Below are 14571 nucleotides of genomic sequence, written 5' to 3' on the forward strand. Positions count from 1 at the left end.
GGCCGTAACAAGAGCCACTATTTTCTTCTTTTATTTTTTAAATTCATTTTCTCTTCTCCGCTTATTAACTTGTGTCGCAATATAATTAATTTACGTGAGATTAAAACGCAAACGAAAATGTAAACTTCATAGTTTTGATACCAATAATAATATAAATATAAATAATATAAATAAAAAAATATTTCAACGAATAATAATATGCAACAAAATATGAAAATTGCACAGCATGTTCATATGAAATATATAACATATAGGTGTATAATTATATATACAATTATAAAGGAACACAGCTATTAATTAATTCGCAGAATTAAATAAATATAATAAATAGTAGACATAGAAAGCAATAAATTAATATCACAAACATCATACAAAAGAATTTAAATTAATGAATTCCATTAAAACGGATTTATAGTACAATTGTGCTCCGACTTTGACTCACTCTACGAATTAAATATATTCTCTTAAAATAAACTAATGTCACGCGGACGCAAAAAAATAACATTCTTTTCCTTCGGGGTTGTCAGAGTATTTGATTCTCTCGCTAGTTTATAATATGTGTGTGCTTATGTATGCGTACCTCTCGCCTTAATTAGATTATTAACAAAAATTACTGACAAAAGTAAAGACACTTGGAATTTCAAACACAATCATCATCAATATATGAAATATAAAATCTATAATCGCGCAAGAACTATGTGTTACATGAATACATTAGCGAATCGAATAATGAAGAAAATTAGAATTTTTCAATGATTCGAATTAGTAGTCGCATAATCGAAACTATCGCACAGCTTGATAGATCAGAATTAATTATAATTCGATCACTATTGCGTGAAACAATGTTTCTGGCACATATACGTAGATTACATTTAATATCTCAACATTTTTACTTTTTCTTCGCTGATTTTCGCTTATGATAATTTTCTTTCTCTCAACTAAATTTTACGGTAAATGTGATATTATTTTTAGATTTAGTGTTCACAACAATGTGGGAGCAAAAGGAACATATATGTACACATTCTCAAAATCCCGAGATAACTGATCGGGTTAAACATGGATTCTCAGTTTTTATGAACTGAGAACGCACATAATGCGCAATGCAATCGCACAATAGCTTGTTATCTTTTTTTATTAATACAGTTATTATTATTAGTAATTATTGAAATGGGAAGCGAAAAATAGTTCACCGTTATTGAAAACCAAACGGAACCTTAGCCGTCGTAATTAAATACTTGACTCTAATCATATCATTTTCAAATTTGCATGCATTAACGATCTACTTAGATGTAAGCCTGAATGTAGGTACGTAGACTATATTAAATGCCACTCTGTGCCGATTTCGTACTAGACTCATCCTTTAAATTCCACCATTCATGCTCAAATATATCATAGATTTAATTTCCTTTGTATACTTTAATTAAAAAAATCGTACTTTGTAGACTCTAAACAAAATTTTTAATCAGTTTGTATAAATAATCACTTACTTTGTTTAATATGTTCCTACATAAAAAAATGAACAAACTTATTTAGAAAGAACTTCATTTCTCGAAACAAAGTTACATGACAATAATAGAATAATTCCATCACTATCAAATGATAAATTTTAGAACCAATAAAGTACTGAGTACTCAATCTCGTGTAATGCAATCACAATATGTAGCATCTGATGGGCTCGCTTTTTTAGAGATATCCATGACTATTCATAGGAGATTAATGGCATAAGGAGCACAAGAAGACACCGGTACAAGAAGAAGAAATCTAATCTACGTGCCTCACTTATTGGCATAAATAGCATGTTACGCATTAGTTAAATAGAAAATGAGATGCGCCATTGTATCCAACAGAAATCTCGTGCATGGAACTTCGTTTTTTCAGAGAAAATTCAAACATAGGCTGGCGAAAGGTTCAAAGTAAGTCGCGAAATGACATTGTTACGTATCGTAGCTCGTGTTGTTCTTGAACTCTTAATTATCTGTATCACCATAATGCGGCAGTCATGACAGACTACCATAGAGACGCCTCTCAATCTTTCCGCGGCCAATCGTTGTTCCGAGCTTTGACTAGTGAAACTGGAGAATGCCTTCAGTGATGGCACATTGGCTGGACTGCCAGTGCTTTTATAACTCCTGTATGATCAAATTTTGTTATGGAAAATAGCAAATTATAAAAAAATAGGTATCTCTAATGTTAACATAAAGAGCAAACATTTTTAAAGTAAAAACCGCAAGTAAAAAGTAAACCTTTTATCTTGATTCTCTGTTTCGCGACGAGCATGGGAAGGCGGTGTGGAAGTCGGTGTAAGTATCAAAACAGGTGTAGTAGTAGGCGTAGATGAAGGTGTCACACTTTTCAATGATGAATCCTTGCGTCTAGAAGCCGGTGATGCCGGTGCAGATCCAGCTGCGCCAGTGCCTCTTAGCCATGAACTTTTGCTAGTATCTGGCTCTGAAGATGATGGAGAAAGAAGAAGACCAGGGGATAATAAAACTACCGGAACGTGGGCGAAATGTTCTGTTGGAATTCGCATCTATAACAAGAGTAATATTTTAATCGAAATTTATTAATTAAGACTAAATTAACAAAAATCTCGGTAACTTACTTTGGAATAACATTTTACACATACTGTCCTCTCACATAAGCGACAACGTTGCCCCCATGGTCCTAACAGTCCGAACCTAGTTTTTAGGCAAAGGAAACAAACGCGCCTCTTTTCTACATCTTCCTTTACACGACCTTCTACGGGCAGAGATTCCAGTTCTGCTTTAGTTAATACACTACGAATATGCACAATCTCTTCTAGGGTTAAAGAAAGTCTTTCATCCAGGAACATGTCACCCAATGTAGGCTTCTACAAAAAAAAATTTATTTGTTTTTAAGCAATTTACGTTCAGTAAAATTTCTAAAATGTATTTTATATAAACGACGGTTTCTCTATTCTTGAAATATATTGTTCCAATAGTAGACTGATTTCTGTAACATAATACCTGTCCTTTATCATCTTGCCAGTCTTCATTTTGATCTTCTCTATCCTTTGTACCTTCGACAATGGTTTGCGATCGTCGTGGTTGTCTTGCTCTCGGCTGAGGACTCAAACTCGGACTAGGGTTTACGCTGATATTGGGACTCGGACCTTGACTTAACGATGATTCTGTTGCACCTGTACATTGAGTACGACTCTGTGGCCTTGAGTGAGGAAGAGACGTGGTACCAGTTAACGCTGTAAGTGCTATACTACGTCTTGCTGCGTGTTTTCGAGCCGACGCTCTTCTAGATGGACACTGTGTTGCGAGATCATATGCTAAAAGTAATTATTTTTGAATATATATATTTTCCAATATCCGGTTTCATTCATTATGAAATAAGACACATCATAATTACGATAATTACATTCAAGTTGCGCATCACAAAATCGATGATATTCATTCCTCGTCAAACGTAAACCACCAGTTTTTCGCCAAGGATTAGCAGAACTTGCTTCGTCGTCATCCCTTTGATCTTTATGCCTACTGCGAGCATTACCCCTATCTACAAATGTGTAATCTTCTTTTAGTTGCCAATAATTTGATCCTTCATCCTCTTCTTCAAATCTTGTTACTGCCAATTCATCGTTGTAATCTTCGTCATCATCTTCATCTTCTGCATCGAGCTATTTTCAAAATATATACTAACTTAAGTAAAAAGAATTCGGAACGAAGATACAAGAAATGAAGAATTATAATCTACCTTTAAATCAAAATCTACAGGTATTACTTTTCTTTTATTTGTCGTAGAATTCGTATTGTCCAAATCCCTTCGAGGAGGTTTCGGTACTGTAGGTGATTCACTATCCTTGATATCAGCAGTACTTTGGATTTGATCTAAAAAACGTCATTCATAGAGATGGATCCCAAAATATACATCAATCATTGTTATCGGAAGAATAGTTGCGTGTATGTTGATGACTAATGAACATGACACGTGACCGTAAAATTGTACAAAAAAAATATGGTTAAATATTCACAAAGTTGTGGTACCTCAGTAAATCCTAAATACATACATAATTGCCTCCTGCGCGGACGCATAAGATTATAAATACACTCATTAAAATTACATAGAAATATTTATAAAAGAGAAAAATATCTTAGATCTTTCAGTATCAGAAATAACTAATGCTCCTATAATTCAATAAAACTGAGATCAATGTTCATAGTAAATTCTGATCGCTACATTTCAAGTATTATGATATTATGCAAGTTATTATGCAAAACGCAATCAGGCTAACAATCCGTGAAATTTGTGTTAAGTAGCTGTTGCATCAATTGAAATATAGCTAAAATGAATTCATCGTCTGCAGCCCAAAAACATTTCTATATATATTACCCGTTGTTATGTTACTGGCCGAAAAAAAGATGAATGGTATGATTACCTGCGACCGTAATGCGCCTTCTACGCGACTTACGATTCCTGTTTCCCGGAACCCTAATTTCTGGCTTGCCGATTCTCTGCCTCGGCTGCGGAACCGGTGGTACGTTCGTTCTGTTCCGACTCGCGGTAGTCGGTACGTTGGTCGTAACCGAGCCAACTGTAGTCGTGACCGCGGCATTCGTCTGATTCTCTGCCTGCAACCACTGTGCCGCCACATCCTGCGCGGGTTCCTGTTCCTGCTCCGGTTGCGACGGTGGAACTTCACCCAGGACTATCATGCGGGACTCACCGCCTACGATCGGTAATATTATTCCTCTTTTCTATATTTACTCTTTTCTTCTGCTAATATATACAGTATGTCCGGTTTAATCTTCCTCATTCTGGCCTGTCTCACGTATGGCAATCAGTGTTTTAATGTTTCAACATAAACAATGATCCAAACAATCCCACGTCAAACAAAGTATCATGATTTGAATTCTAGAATATTAGGGTAGAATACTACATTCCTCGATGTTTTCCTTCATTTTTGTCTACTATTTCTAACAGCTGATGCTTTCTTTTTATTTATACTTTCTGATAAGTCTTTTAATATAGAATGCGAAGATTATTTAGACGCAGATTTAAATTTGTTTAAAGTGGAGATTATATCGTTAAAATTATACTTTTCTCTACCTTTACTTATTTTTCCCCAGTACAGGATTAAAAGGATTGCAGAATTAAACGAAGTATTCACTTCAGAAGAATTATTAACGATTTTAAACGTGTTTTGCATGTTAAACAGTTTAGTAACAAAATGGCTATGCACATTTAAACCGAACATACTGCGTGTCAACATAATTCTTTACAATGGCTCTACTTGCGACGATCGCGACGTCCAACCGGAAGTTACTAGTTCTGTTGATTCTTCTACAATCTTTTGGCTCGACTTGACGATCTCACAGCCTGTGAATCAAGACGTTCATCAATTTGAAACGTTCCAGTTAAGATCTCATAAATCCATTGTTTCTCTTCGTTCGATAAACAATCAGAAATATTGGATTACCAGCGTCCAAGCTGTTCTCCTTGTTCATCTGTTCGTTTTATCCATCCTGTCAAATCCTTGGCCCACCGTGATGCTTGCAGATCCACTGGTAGGGACTGTACATCAAGCACACGTGCTCGTTAGTGTGCCTATCCTCCTTTGCACTTGACTTACTCGTACACGTTTAGACGCAACCCGATTGAATTTCACGCTCGAGCTGCACCTTTTACTTTTTCCCCGGAAACGCGCGAACGAGACAGAACGAGAAACAAGGAAATACGGTTGAAGCGAAGAAACGAATGAGCAAGGCCAACAGTACGAGCGAGCGACACGCGAGAAATCAAGCAAAGATTTAGCGGTCGCGTTGTACGATGACGTTTCGGGCGACGTCAGCTCTCGCCCTCTTGTGCGCTTTCGGTTATTGATCGCACGAACGGTCTGGGACTTGCGATGCTTTAAGCCGGCCTACCGTCGCCAATCATGATTCATACAGATCGACCCTTCTTTATCGCGATAAAAAATATTCGTCACGATCCGTACCACCCCCAACGGACAATGACTAAACACGAAAATTATTATCTTCCTAATATTCTGTTGACCAAAATCATTACACTGGTCTCTTTATTGCAAAGTAGCCAATGTGTTTAATTTAGAGAATATTTAATAATACATATATCGAAATATCAAAGTATCGTTGGGATACGAGCATTAAATGATTATCATTATTGTTTGTATTATTATTATTATTGGAAAAATGTGAAGACACAGATACCACTGTACTGGTCGCACTGCGTTCGAGTTGTCAAATTCTACTCTCAAGAATTGGGATACGAACATTAAATGATTATCATTATTCTTGCTATTATTATGATTATTATTATTGGAAAAAAATGAAGACACAGATACCACTGCCCTGGCCGCACTGCGGTGCAATTGTCAAATCCTATCCCGCAAGAGTATGTTAAGGCTGAGAGATGTGCGACCCTGTATGGGCACTGCGCTCGCGCTCATCTCCTCGCGCATGTGTATTCTCGGTTGAATATATTTCTATAAAAATGCAATCGCACGTGTGCAACGCGTGGCTGTGTATGCACACCATGTTGGTCCATAAAATTCCAAGCATACGGATGCAACGGTATTGATGCATCTCGGTTAAAATGTTTCTGCTTATGATCGATATATAAGCATATATCTCTTCTCTGTATGCATGCTTCTATGGGAATACGAAAGTTGTTTACTTCAAACACTATATACTATTATCTATTTTCTATACGAGGAATGAAGTTAAAAGTTTTGTTTAGAAATTGAAAGAAGACACAGAATAAAATATAGCTCACATATGTATTGTGGTTCTTAGTTTTAATCGTCATTCTAGGCAGAAGAAATATATCACTACACATTTTGAAATTTTCGCTCATTTTATAGTTCAGCGAAGATTTATTGAGGTACCACAAAAACCGATAACCAGTACGATTGATTGATATGTAATGTCGCAATTATTGGTGTACGAAATATGAACTGAATGCGTTGGTTTCATGAATTTATTATATAATTGTACACGAACAGAGGAAATATATTTTATAAAGCAGTATGACATGCACAAAGTTATCATTGTGTATGTAAATATGAAATACAACTTACCACTCTGAAGAGATATTCTTTCGGTCTTAGGAACGTATCTATTGCGCGACGACCTTAAATTTGGCGGCTTCTTTATACTTTCCATAAGTAATTCCCGGAGAGTCCATTCCTTTTGCAAGGGTGGCAGCTGTCTTTCAGATGCCTGTATAAAATTATGTCTCTAAAATCTAGTAAAACTTTAAAAAACTGCAATTTTTACCATTCTTATATTGGAATCTCATTAATGAAGTCTGAATAGAGCATCGTTTTCAATAGCATGTTACCTTTTTTAAAGGCGGTCTACTCCGAATAAATTCAAGAATAACAGCATGCGCGTCTTTTCGCAAATGTGGCGTCGGGGATGGTGTCTTCCTCAAACGATACCTCCTTTTTCGTATGTCGTCCATCAAAATTTCATACGGAGTTAATTCAAACTCAGCTCCCTTTCCACGTCCACGTGTAGTATTCTTTGAACCCAAATTAGCTTCCACTTTTTTTAGCTTTACACCTTTCCTTAATTCCTGGATAACTTGCACCCAAAATCTTGCCTATTAAAATAGTTATTTTAATTCTTCCGATCTCGTAAATGCAATTGAAGCTTTAAAAAGAGAACATACATATATATTAGATGAACATTTTTTCTAAATTTTACTAAGTACCTTTTTGTTGTTTTTACTTATAAATATATTATATGTTACCAATGCTACTTATATAACACAGAGTATTCAAAAAGCCATTAAATACTTGAATTTGTAAAATAGACTAGAAACATAAAAATCGACTAACTTTTGAAATATTTTGCATAGATAAATTTGAAATCAAATCACCACATGCATTTAAAATATAATGACCGATAATATTGTTCTAACTATGTAGAAAACAATGCTTGATAATAGTGAGACTAATCATGCTACATGCTCAATAATTAAGTACATAACATATCACTCTAACATATCGCTTTCACATGCGCAAGTATTATTAACAATCACGTACTTGTATAGCCCTCCAAATCCTAATGTCAGTCTATAACGATAGAGAGTCAAGTCAATAAATCGCAAATATCTTATCTCTGCAAAGTGACAAATAACTTTATGCGACACAGCAATGTCAACTGTTCTATTTTACGCGAGTTATAGCACGTATTTATGCGTGGTTTTATAACACAATTCAAATGCGATTATTTCATTATTTTATTATATTTTGAAATTTACTCATTCTTATTAAGAAAATATCAAGAAATATCGAACAAACTTGATATACGATATATATAGATATTATTAACAAGATGTTTCTGTATTACAGTACAACAAAAATATTTTTACAGACTAGGTGAACACGTTTAATTCACGTGAAATTTTAACACGTAATATTCGTATCTCGAAACACTCTATCTCAATTTCATAAAACAAGAAACAATGCTACATTTACATAAGCTCGCAACATGAATCATATAATATATTTTTCGTGGTTGATCCATTGTGAAATCTTACCCAATCAATAAAATCTAACGTATCAAGGTTTTGAACAGACATCGAGGTTTGCTTATTGACATCAGTAACAGATTCCCTTTGACTAGCATGTACTTTATCAGCCGCTACTGTATCCAAAAAGTGCGACAGTTCCAAAGCCTCTGCTACCAAAGCCCGTATTACAGCCTTATAATGAATTTCAGCAGATTCCATAGAAGTTTGCATATGCCTGGTACATAACTATATATACATTTGTTTATATATTTTCATAGAGTTTATTATACAAATTTCGAATTTTTGTTTATATTATCTTCATATCATATGTATTATTTGCATATGTGATAAAGTAAATAAAAAATATATTTTACTTACTTGCATTACATTTTTTAATGAATACACCGATGATCTTTCCTCATACATATCGTTACTTTTTTGCGATGAAAATTCATCTACATCGGCATCACTGGAATCACGTTCAATACCCTCGTCGTCCGTTTCCTGCGGACGTTCTTCCGTTTCTCCTTCAATTTCTGTGCAACAAGAAAAATAATTAATTTTACATGACTCCTGTGTATGTTTTTACTGAATTTTATTTTTTATAAATTAATTGTACCTTGATCGGCGCTTGTCATTAATGTTATAAGGGCTTCTAAATCCGGTGATAAAGGCCTTTCTTCTTGTTCATCTAGGCCGAAATCAAGCGTTTTGAATATCATCATGCCTAGTGAGAACATTGCCTGCAAAAAATGAAAATATACTTTTATTTTATATATATATTATATATATTTCATATTAACGAAATAATATAAAATATCATAGCTTTTTCATTAAAAAATAATATTTAAAATTGCTTACCTTTTTCTCGGATACGCGTGGTTTTTCCGATTCTGTAACAAACACATCAGGAAATAGATAAAAAAAAAAAAGTGGATTCTAAAATTATAAAATGCTTTGTACATGATCAGAAACGATGATTGATTATTTCCATACGAAGTTCAATAACTTTCGATCGTCTCTTTTTTGCGATCACGTATATTAATAGTCTTATCGAGAAAACTGCTCACAGACACAATTAATTAGTATTGCTAATCAGCCTACAAGCTTACGATACAAACACCCTGAGTCATTCGTAAATTTTGCACTTGATTTACAAACGAATGTTAGAAATTATGTAACATTTGAAATATTTTGAATTATAAGCGTTTGTAAACGTATACTGTATAATTTACTATACAATTACTTACCGTCTACTGGTATATTATAATATATACTAAAATATTATATTACATTAACATAACTAATATCTATAAATACATATTGTACTTAAATATATTACTATACACATAACTGTACAAAAGAATGCTATATGTATAACAGAAGATTATATACCACATACCATACTATATACATATATCATATTATAATTTATAGCACATGACTATATAATAATTGTATGATATTTATACTATAAATCGTAAAATATACCAACTATACAATAATTATACATAGACATATAGTGCGATGACTATATTGCAACTACATTCGGCAATACAGTGAACCTTGGTGCAACCCTTTCCTACTCAGTAGAAGCACAATTATTAGGCAATAATTATTATATTATAATTGACGCGTGTAATATATATATTATACAACTATATATTATATTATATATATATTAAACAACATATTGTACGAAGAATTACTATATAATGCATTCCATGTTTACTATCATTTTTATCGATTTGAATTCATTTACATATATATATGTATATGTACATATATATCGTATCATCATTCTATATCTGTTTTGTTACTGATTACAAAACAATACATCGATAAGATATTCCACGATAAAAGATAGTTGAGTGTTTCTTTGAAGAAACCAAATGATTATATCAGCTCACCGATTAGATCGCCAAGCCAAACATCGCCATCCTTGTGAAGGACGATCTGTGATAACTCCGAAAGTTCGTAGAAATTGTTTTCTGACAAACGTGACAAACTCTTGGCGGTTTGATAACACAAGGCCCATGCTTGCTCTTGGCTGATCGGTCCATTGAAAGACAGTAGAATATCTTTAAGGTTTAGTCGACCGTTCGCGTCGAGTTTGCACCTCGACCTTTTTATCGGTGTCTCCTCTTCTTTATTCTCGTTCGCTTTTTTCTCATTATCGGAGACATCGAGACCGTCCTCACACGACGTGGAAATCCCTTTGTGCGTCGTCATTTTTCTGTAATTTCACCAAAGAATCTGCCGTTAGATATGCTTATATAATTTTACAATTCAAAAAAAGGAGGAAAGCGATTCGGACACGCGATCAAAGTTCATCCACGAGTTTAAGATTTAAACCTAGATTGCGTTAGTAGATAATCGTTTTATCAGTTGCGTTAATTTGATGTAAATGCTCAGCTTCTCTTTATGATAATAATAAATACGAGCACCTGTTATTAATATAACAATCAGATAATAGCAGTATACACTATTGTTACACAGTGGACATTTGAATACCATGTACTCGAATACTACATTCACACGGCTGTATGAGCGCTAAGTTCGAATTATCGTTGTTTTGCACGATATACATATTAATAATTTTGATAAGAACAGCGTAAAACAATGATGATAATCATAAAGTTACTTAAAGATTAAGGATATGTTCAAGAATAAAATCATTAAAAAAATTAATGAGAATCATAACATATATGTGTATGTAAGGATCAAATATAAATAAAAAATTTTAATTATACATAAAATATATATTATATATTAATTATTAAGTGTAATATTAAGTATAAATTAAAAAATATATATTTCATCTAAAATTGATATGTGTTAACATTAATAATTAAATAATGCGGCACTTGCAACAAAAAATTCAACTACAGAAGAATTGCGCATTGATATTTTATTACTATCTTTTCAGTCCAAATATACATAAAATTATTTTTGTTAGAATACTTTCTTCGTCTTTTTTAGTCAAATTAAATATGAATTGTTCATAAGTACATAGCTCCACAATTTTTCGAATCAATTAAAACTCACTTTAATCACAACCATGGACCCGACTCGAATACGTTCTTCAAATTATGTGAGAACAGAACTGACTAAATATCTTTCTGTTCTTAAGAGCTATATAGAAGCAGATAAACATTTACGACCAGTTGTCATCACGCATGCAGTGACGACATACTCGTGAAGCTATAATGTATCGTGAACACAGTGCAGTGCGACATCTTTGTAACACTACGATTTGCAAAGATTATATTTTTAATGATAGGAGCGTGCGATTTTACTATTAGATATATTGAATATTAGGTAATAAATATTAGAAAAATATTTATCAAATAATAGAACGTCCGTACAAATATTTCTCTTAATTTGATACTGAGAAGAATCAAAGAGAAACATGGAAAATTCGTTAAAAGAACAGATTAATATTTTTCACCGAGATAATATTGAATATATATATATCCAAAAAATGTTGAATCGTAGCTGAAATATTCATCTGTATTTGTTTTATTCGCCAAATATACATACATACATATGTAGTATAATCTTATTGTGTATTATTTTTAGTGATCTTTACAAAACTTATTCAAAAAATATCAATAAGCAAAATATTAAATACTCTAGAAGTTTGTAAAAGAAGTTTGTACTTGAAGAAATTGATTACCGAAAATATTCGTGATGTAATAGATGGTAAAAAGTATAATTGTAGTTAGATTTTTCTTAACATCCGCTACGAATTTTCTGAACAATATAAGACGTATGAAGATGCCTATATGATCACATATCGCAACATATCGCAACATATACGTGGTATTGTCCAAATTAATGAAATATTCTTATAAGTGTATTTCGACTTTCAGATGTTTCTTTCGTTAGAACTTAGAATGTCAGTTCGCGCAAATCGCCCATTGTAACTACAGGATAGTTTAATGATTCTCAATATGCAATATCGCAATATGCATCGCATACGCCCATTTTACTGATCAAAATCATTGCGCAACATTTCCGTAAAAAATTCATTCTTGACAAATTGAATTAAAAAATGACATTGACATGAATAATTCCAGATAATAGTTCGATCTAATCTTCTTTTTTCTTGACCTTATTTTTAAACTCTTCAATACATATGTATAAACTTGATATGTACTTAATTGCCAATTGATTTTCGTATCATTTAAGATTACATTACCGAACCGTTTCAATAAATTTTGCACACAGATGTGTATATAGTACTTTCAAATTACTAGTTACAAATTACATGCGATCCACTCATGCATTACTATATATACAAGTTTAAGACTAAATGCATAAAAAAGCTACATGTATACTTCTGCTTTTTCTTAGAATATGCCATTTTTATATCAAATAATTTCTTAAAAGACCGTAAAAATCTTTATCAATATATAAATTTCTGTGACAAACTAGGAATTGATAATTTTGACTACTCTAGTAGTCTTAGTATTAATCAATATTTTACATACAAATACGATCGATAAAATAAAAGTTCTGCGAAATAATTTAATTAGATGTACTATTTATATTTATGCTATATATGTTTAAGATATTATGTATACAAAATATCGCAAAAATTGTTTATGTATTTGACAAAATGATTTATATAGCTTTATTAATATTTCACAGTAATAGTTTGATTCCTTAATTTTAAGTTGAGATATCACCACAAAAGATTTGTTTTATTTTAAAGACCAATAAAGTCAAACAATTAAACGTAATTAAATATTTTATTATTATTTAATATCAAACGAATGGTAGCTTCTCATTGAACGATAATATTAAAACAAGATTCACATGAAATGAAATTTCACCCATGATAGTATATATTAAGGATAAAAACAATTAACAAATAGAGCAATTATTGACTATTTTTAATGAAGTTACAGAAGGATATAAATAATGGAATTGAACACCTATCTATAGTATCTTTTGTCAGGGTTTTAAATCATCCCATAACTAATTTATATTCCTAATAAAATTCGCATTGCAGTATCACCTTGTAAATTGTAAATCAGGAGTATCATTCATCAATACCTACATATTTTGGAATGTATAAGTGACAGAATATATACAAATCCACAATGTGTAAGATATATGTTATTACGTGAAATACGTATTATGAACAAATCGAATAATAATAAGGATCATTGAAAAATGTTAATAGTGAAATATAATACGTACTTTTGATTATTTAGGTGGTTGACATGCAAGTTATGACGCAAGACACGTTTCAAGATTTTTCACTACAGCTATCACTATTCTATTCATCACTGGCATGAGACTTTTTGCATCACTTTTTCGATTAGGTAAAAAGATTGTTTTACGCACAAACAACCTTTCACATTGAACTTTCCTCTTGTGACTTTTAACATCGGTCATATTAATTTTCCTGGAGTATATTGACAATCGAGACTCGACATGATATTTTGTTTATACAGGCATGATATTTCCTCGATTTATCGTTGCAACGAAACGTTTCCTTCAACATTGTGGGATTAAATGAAACATTCAATGTATATATATGCGTATCCTTTGTTCGATACTACTATAAGTTATAAGAATACCGGCAGTATGTAGGTTTTTATATGTTGCGGAATTTTCAGCTTGTCAGAGTCTCGACATATAGTACACTTTCAGTGAATTTAATTACAATAAAAAAAAATTGACTTGAAACTCATTATAACATTTAAACTAGTGATCACTGGTGGTTAAATATTGCAATACAGGCTGAAACGTAACGCGACTGAAACTACTGAATCGCTACCATCCGATCCATAACCTGTACTTTTACTATATCTATACCTATGTGATTTATGTATATATACATGAGTTGCCAAGTGCAATGTTATAAAGTAAGTACAGAACACATGGATAAATCGAATGCATTCAAATAATATCACAAACTGTTATTTTATCTTTACTGAAAACTTCAATTATATTTCATCTGTTATCTACTTCTTTATCTATTTGGGCCCTGTAAAAAATGATATTAAAATTAGTAAACAAATTATTATTAGCGAAGAATTAAAA

General features: G+C 32.4%; 1 protein-coding gene and 1 long non-coding RNA gene across 7 annotated transcripts; both read right to left on the minus strand.

Annotated features, from left to right (window-relative positions):
• Positions 1-379: 379 nt before the first annotated feature.
• LOC117241901 (protein spire) lies at positions 380-14372 on the minus strand. 6 transcript variants are annotated; one of them, XM_033508162.1, is made up of 16 exons: positions 14106-14372; positions 13877-14020; positions 10422-10747; positions 9373-9404; positions 9131-9254; positions 8890-9047; positions 8539-8757; positions 8042-8071; positions 7333-7596; positions 7070-7211; positions 3727-3860; positions 3391-3649; positions 2988-3301; positions 2603-2851; positions 2244-2530; positions 380-2129 (listed from the first exon to the last, which is right to left on the minus strand). In XM_033508162.1, the coding sequence occupies exons 2-16, from the start codon at positions 13918-13920 to the stop codon at positions 1886-1888; spliced, it is 2826 nt and encodes a 941-aa protein (XP_033364053.1). In that variant the 5' UTR covers positions 13921-14020; positions 14106-14372; the 3' UTR covers positions 380-1885. The 6 variants fall into 6 exon arrangements, with proteins under 6 accessions (XP_033364053.1, XP_033364052.1, XP_033364055.1 ...); XM_033508161.1 differs by having other exon boundaries at positions 13877-14372; XM_033508164.1 differs by having other exon boundaries at positions 13723-14370.
• On the minus strand, positions 3941-4521 carry LOC117241910. Its single transcript, XR_004495139.1, has 2 exons — positions 4409-4521; positions 3941-4050 (listed from the first exon to the last, which is right to left on the minus strand). It is a non-coding gene; the product is annotated as an uncharacterized LOC117241910 (long non-coding RNA).
• Positions 14373-14571: the final 199 nt, after the last annotated feature.

Source organism: Bombus vosnesenskii, unplaced genomic scaffold, assembly GCF_011952255.1.
Source record: "Bombus vosnesenskii isolate JDL3184/JDL3185 unplaced genomic scaffold, Bvos_JDL3184-5_v1.1 scf7180000016261, whole genome shotgun sequence".
Classification (NCBI taxonomy): Eukaryota; Metazoa; Arthropoda; class Insecta; order Hymenoptera; family Apidae; genus Bombus; species Bombus vosnesenskii.

What these genes read in the sequence shown, in the direction of transcription:
- LOC117241901 (XM_033508162.1), bottom strand. Translation starts at nt 13,920, where the DNA reads ATGACCGATGTTAAAAGTCACAAGAGGAAAGTTCAATGTGAAAG. An exon ending in AGGAAAGTTCAATGTGAAAG is followed by an intron (nt 10,748 to 13,876) that starts GTTGTTTGTGCG and finishes GTGAAATTACAG; the next exon opens with AAAAATGACGACGCACAAAG. An exon ending in AAGAATATCTCTTCAGAGTG is followed by an intron (nt 3,861 to 7,069) that starts GTAAGTTGTATT and finishes GACGTTTTTTAG; the next exon opens with ATCAAATCCAAAGTACTGCT.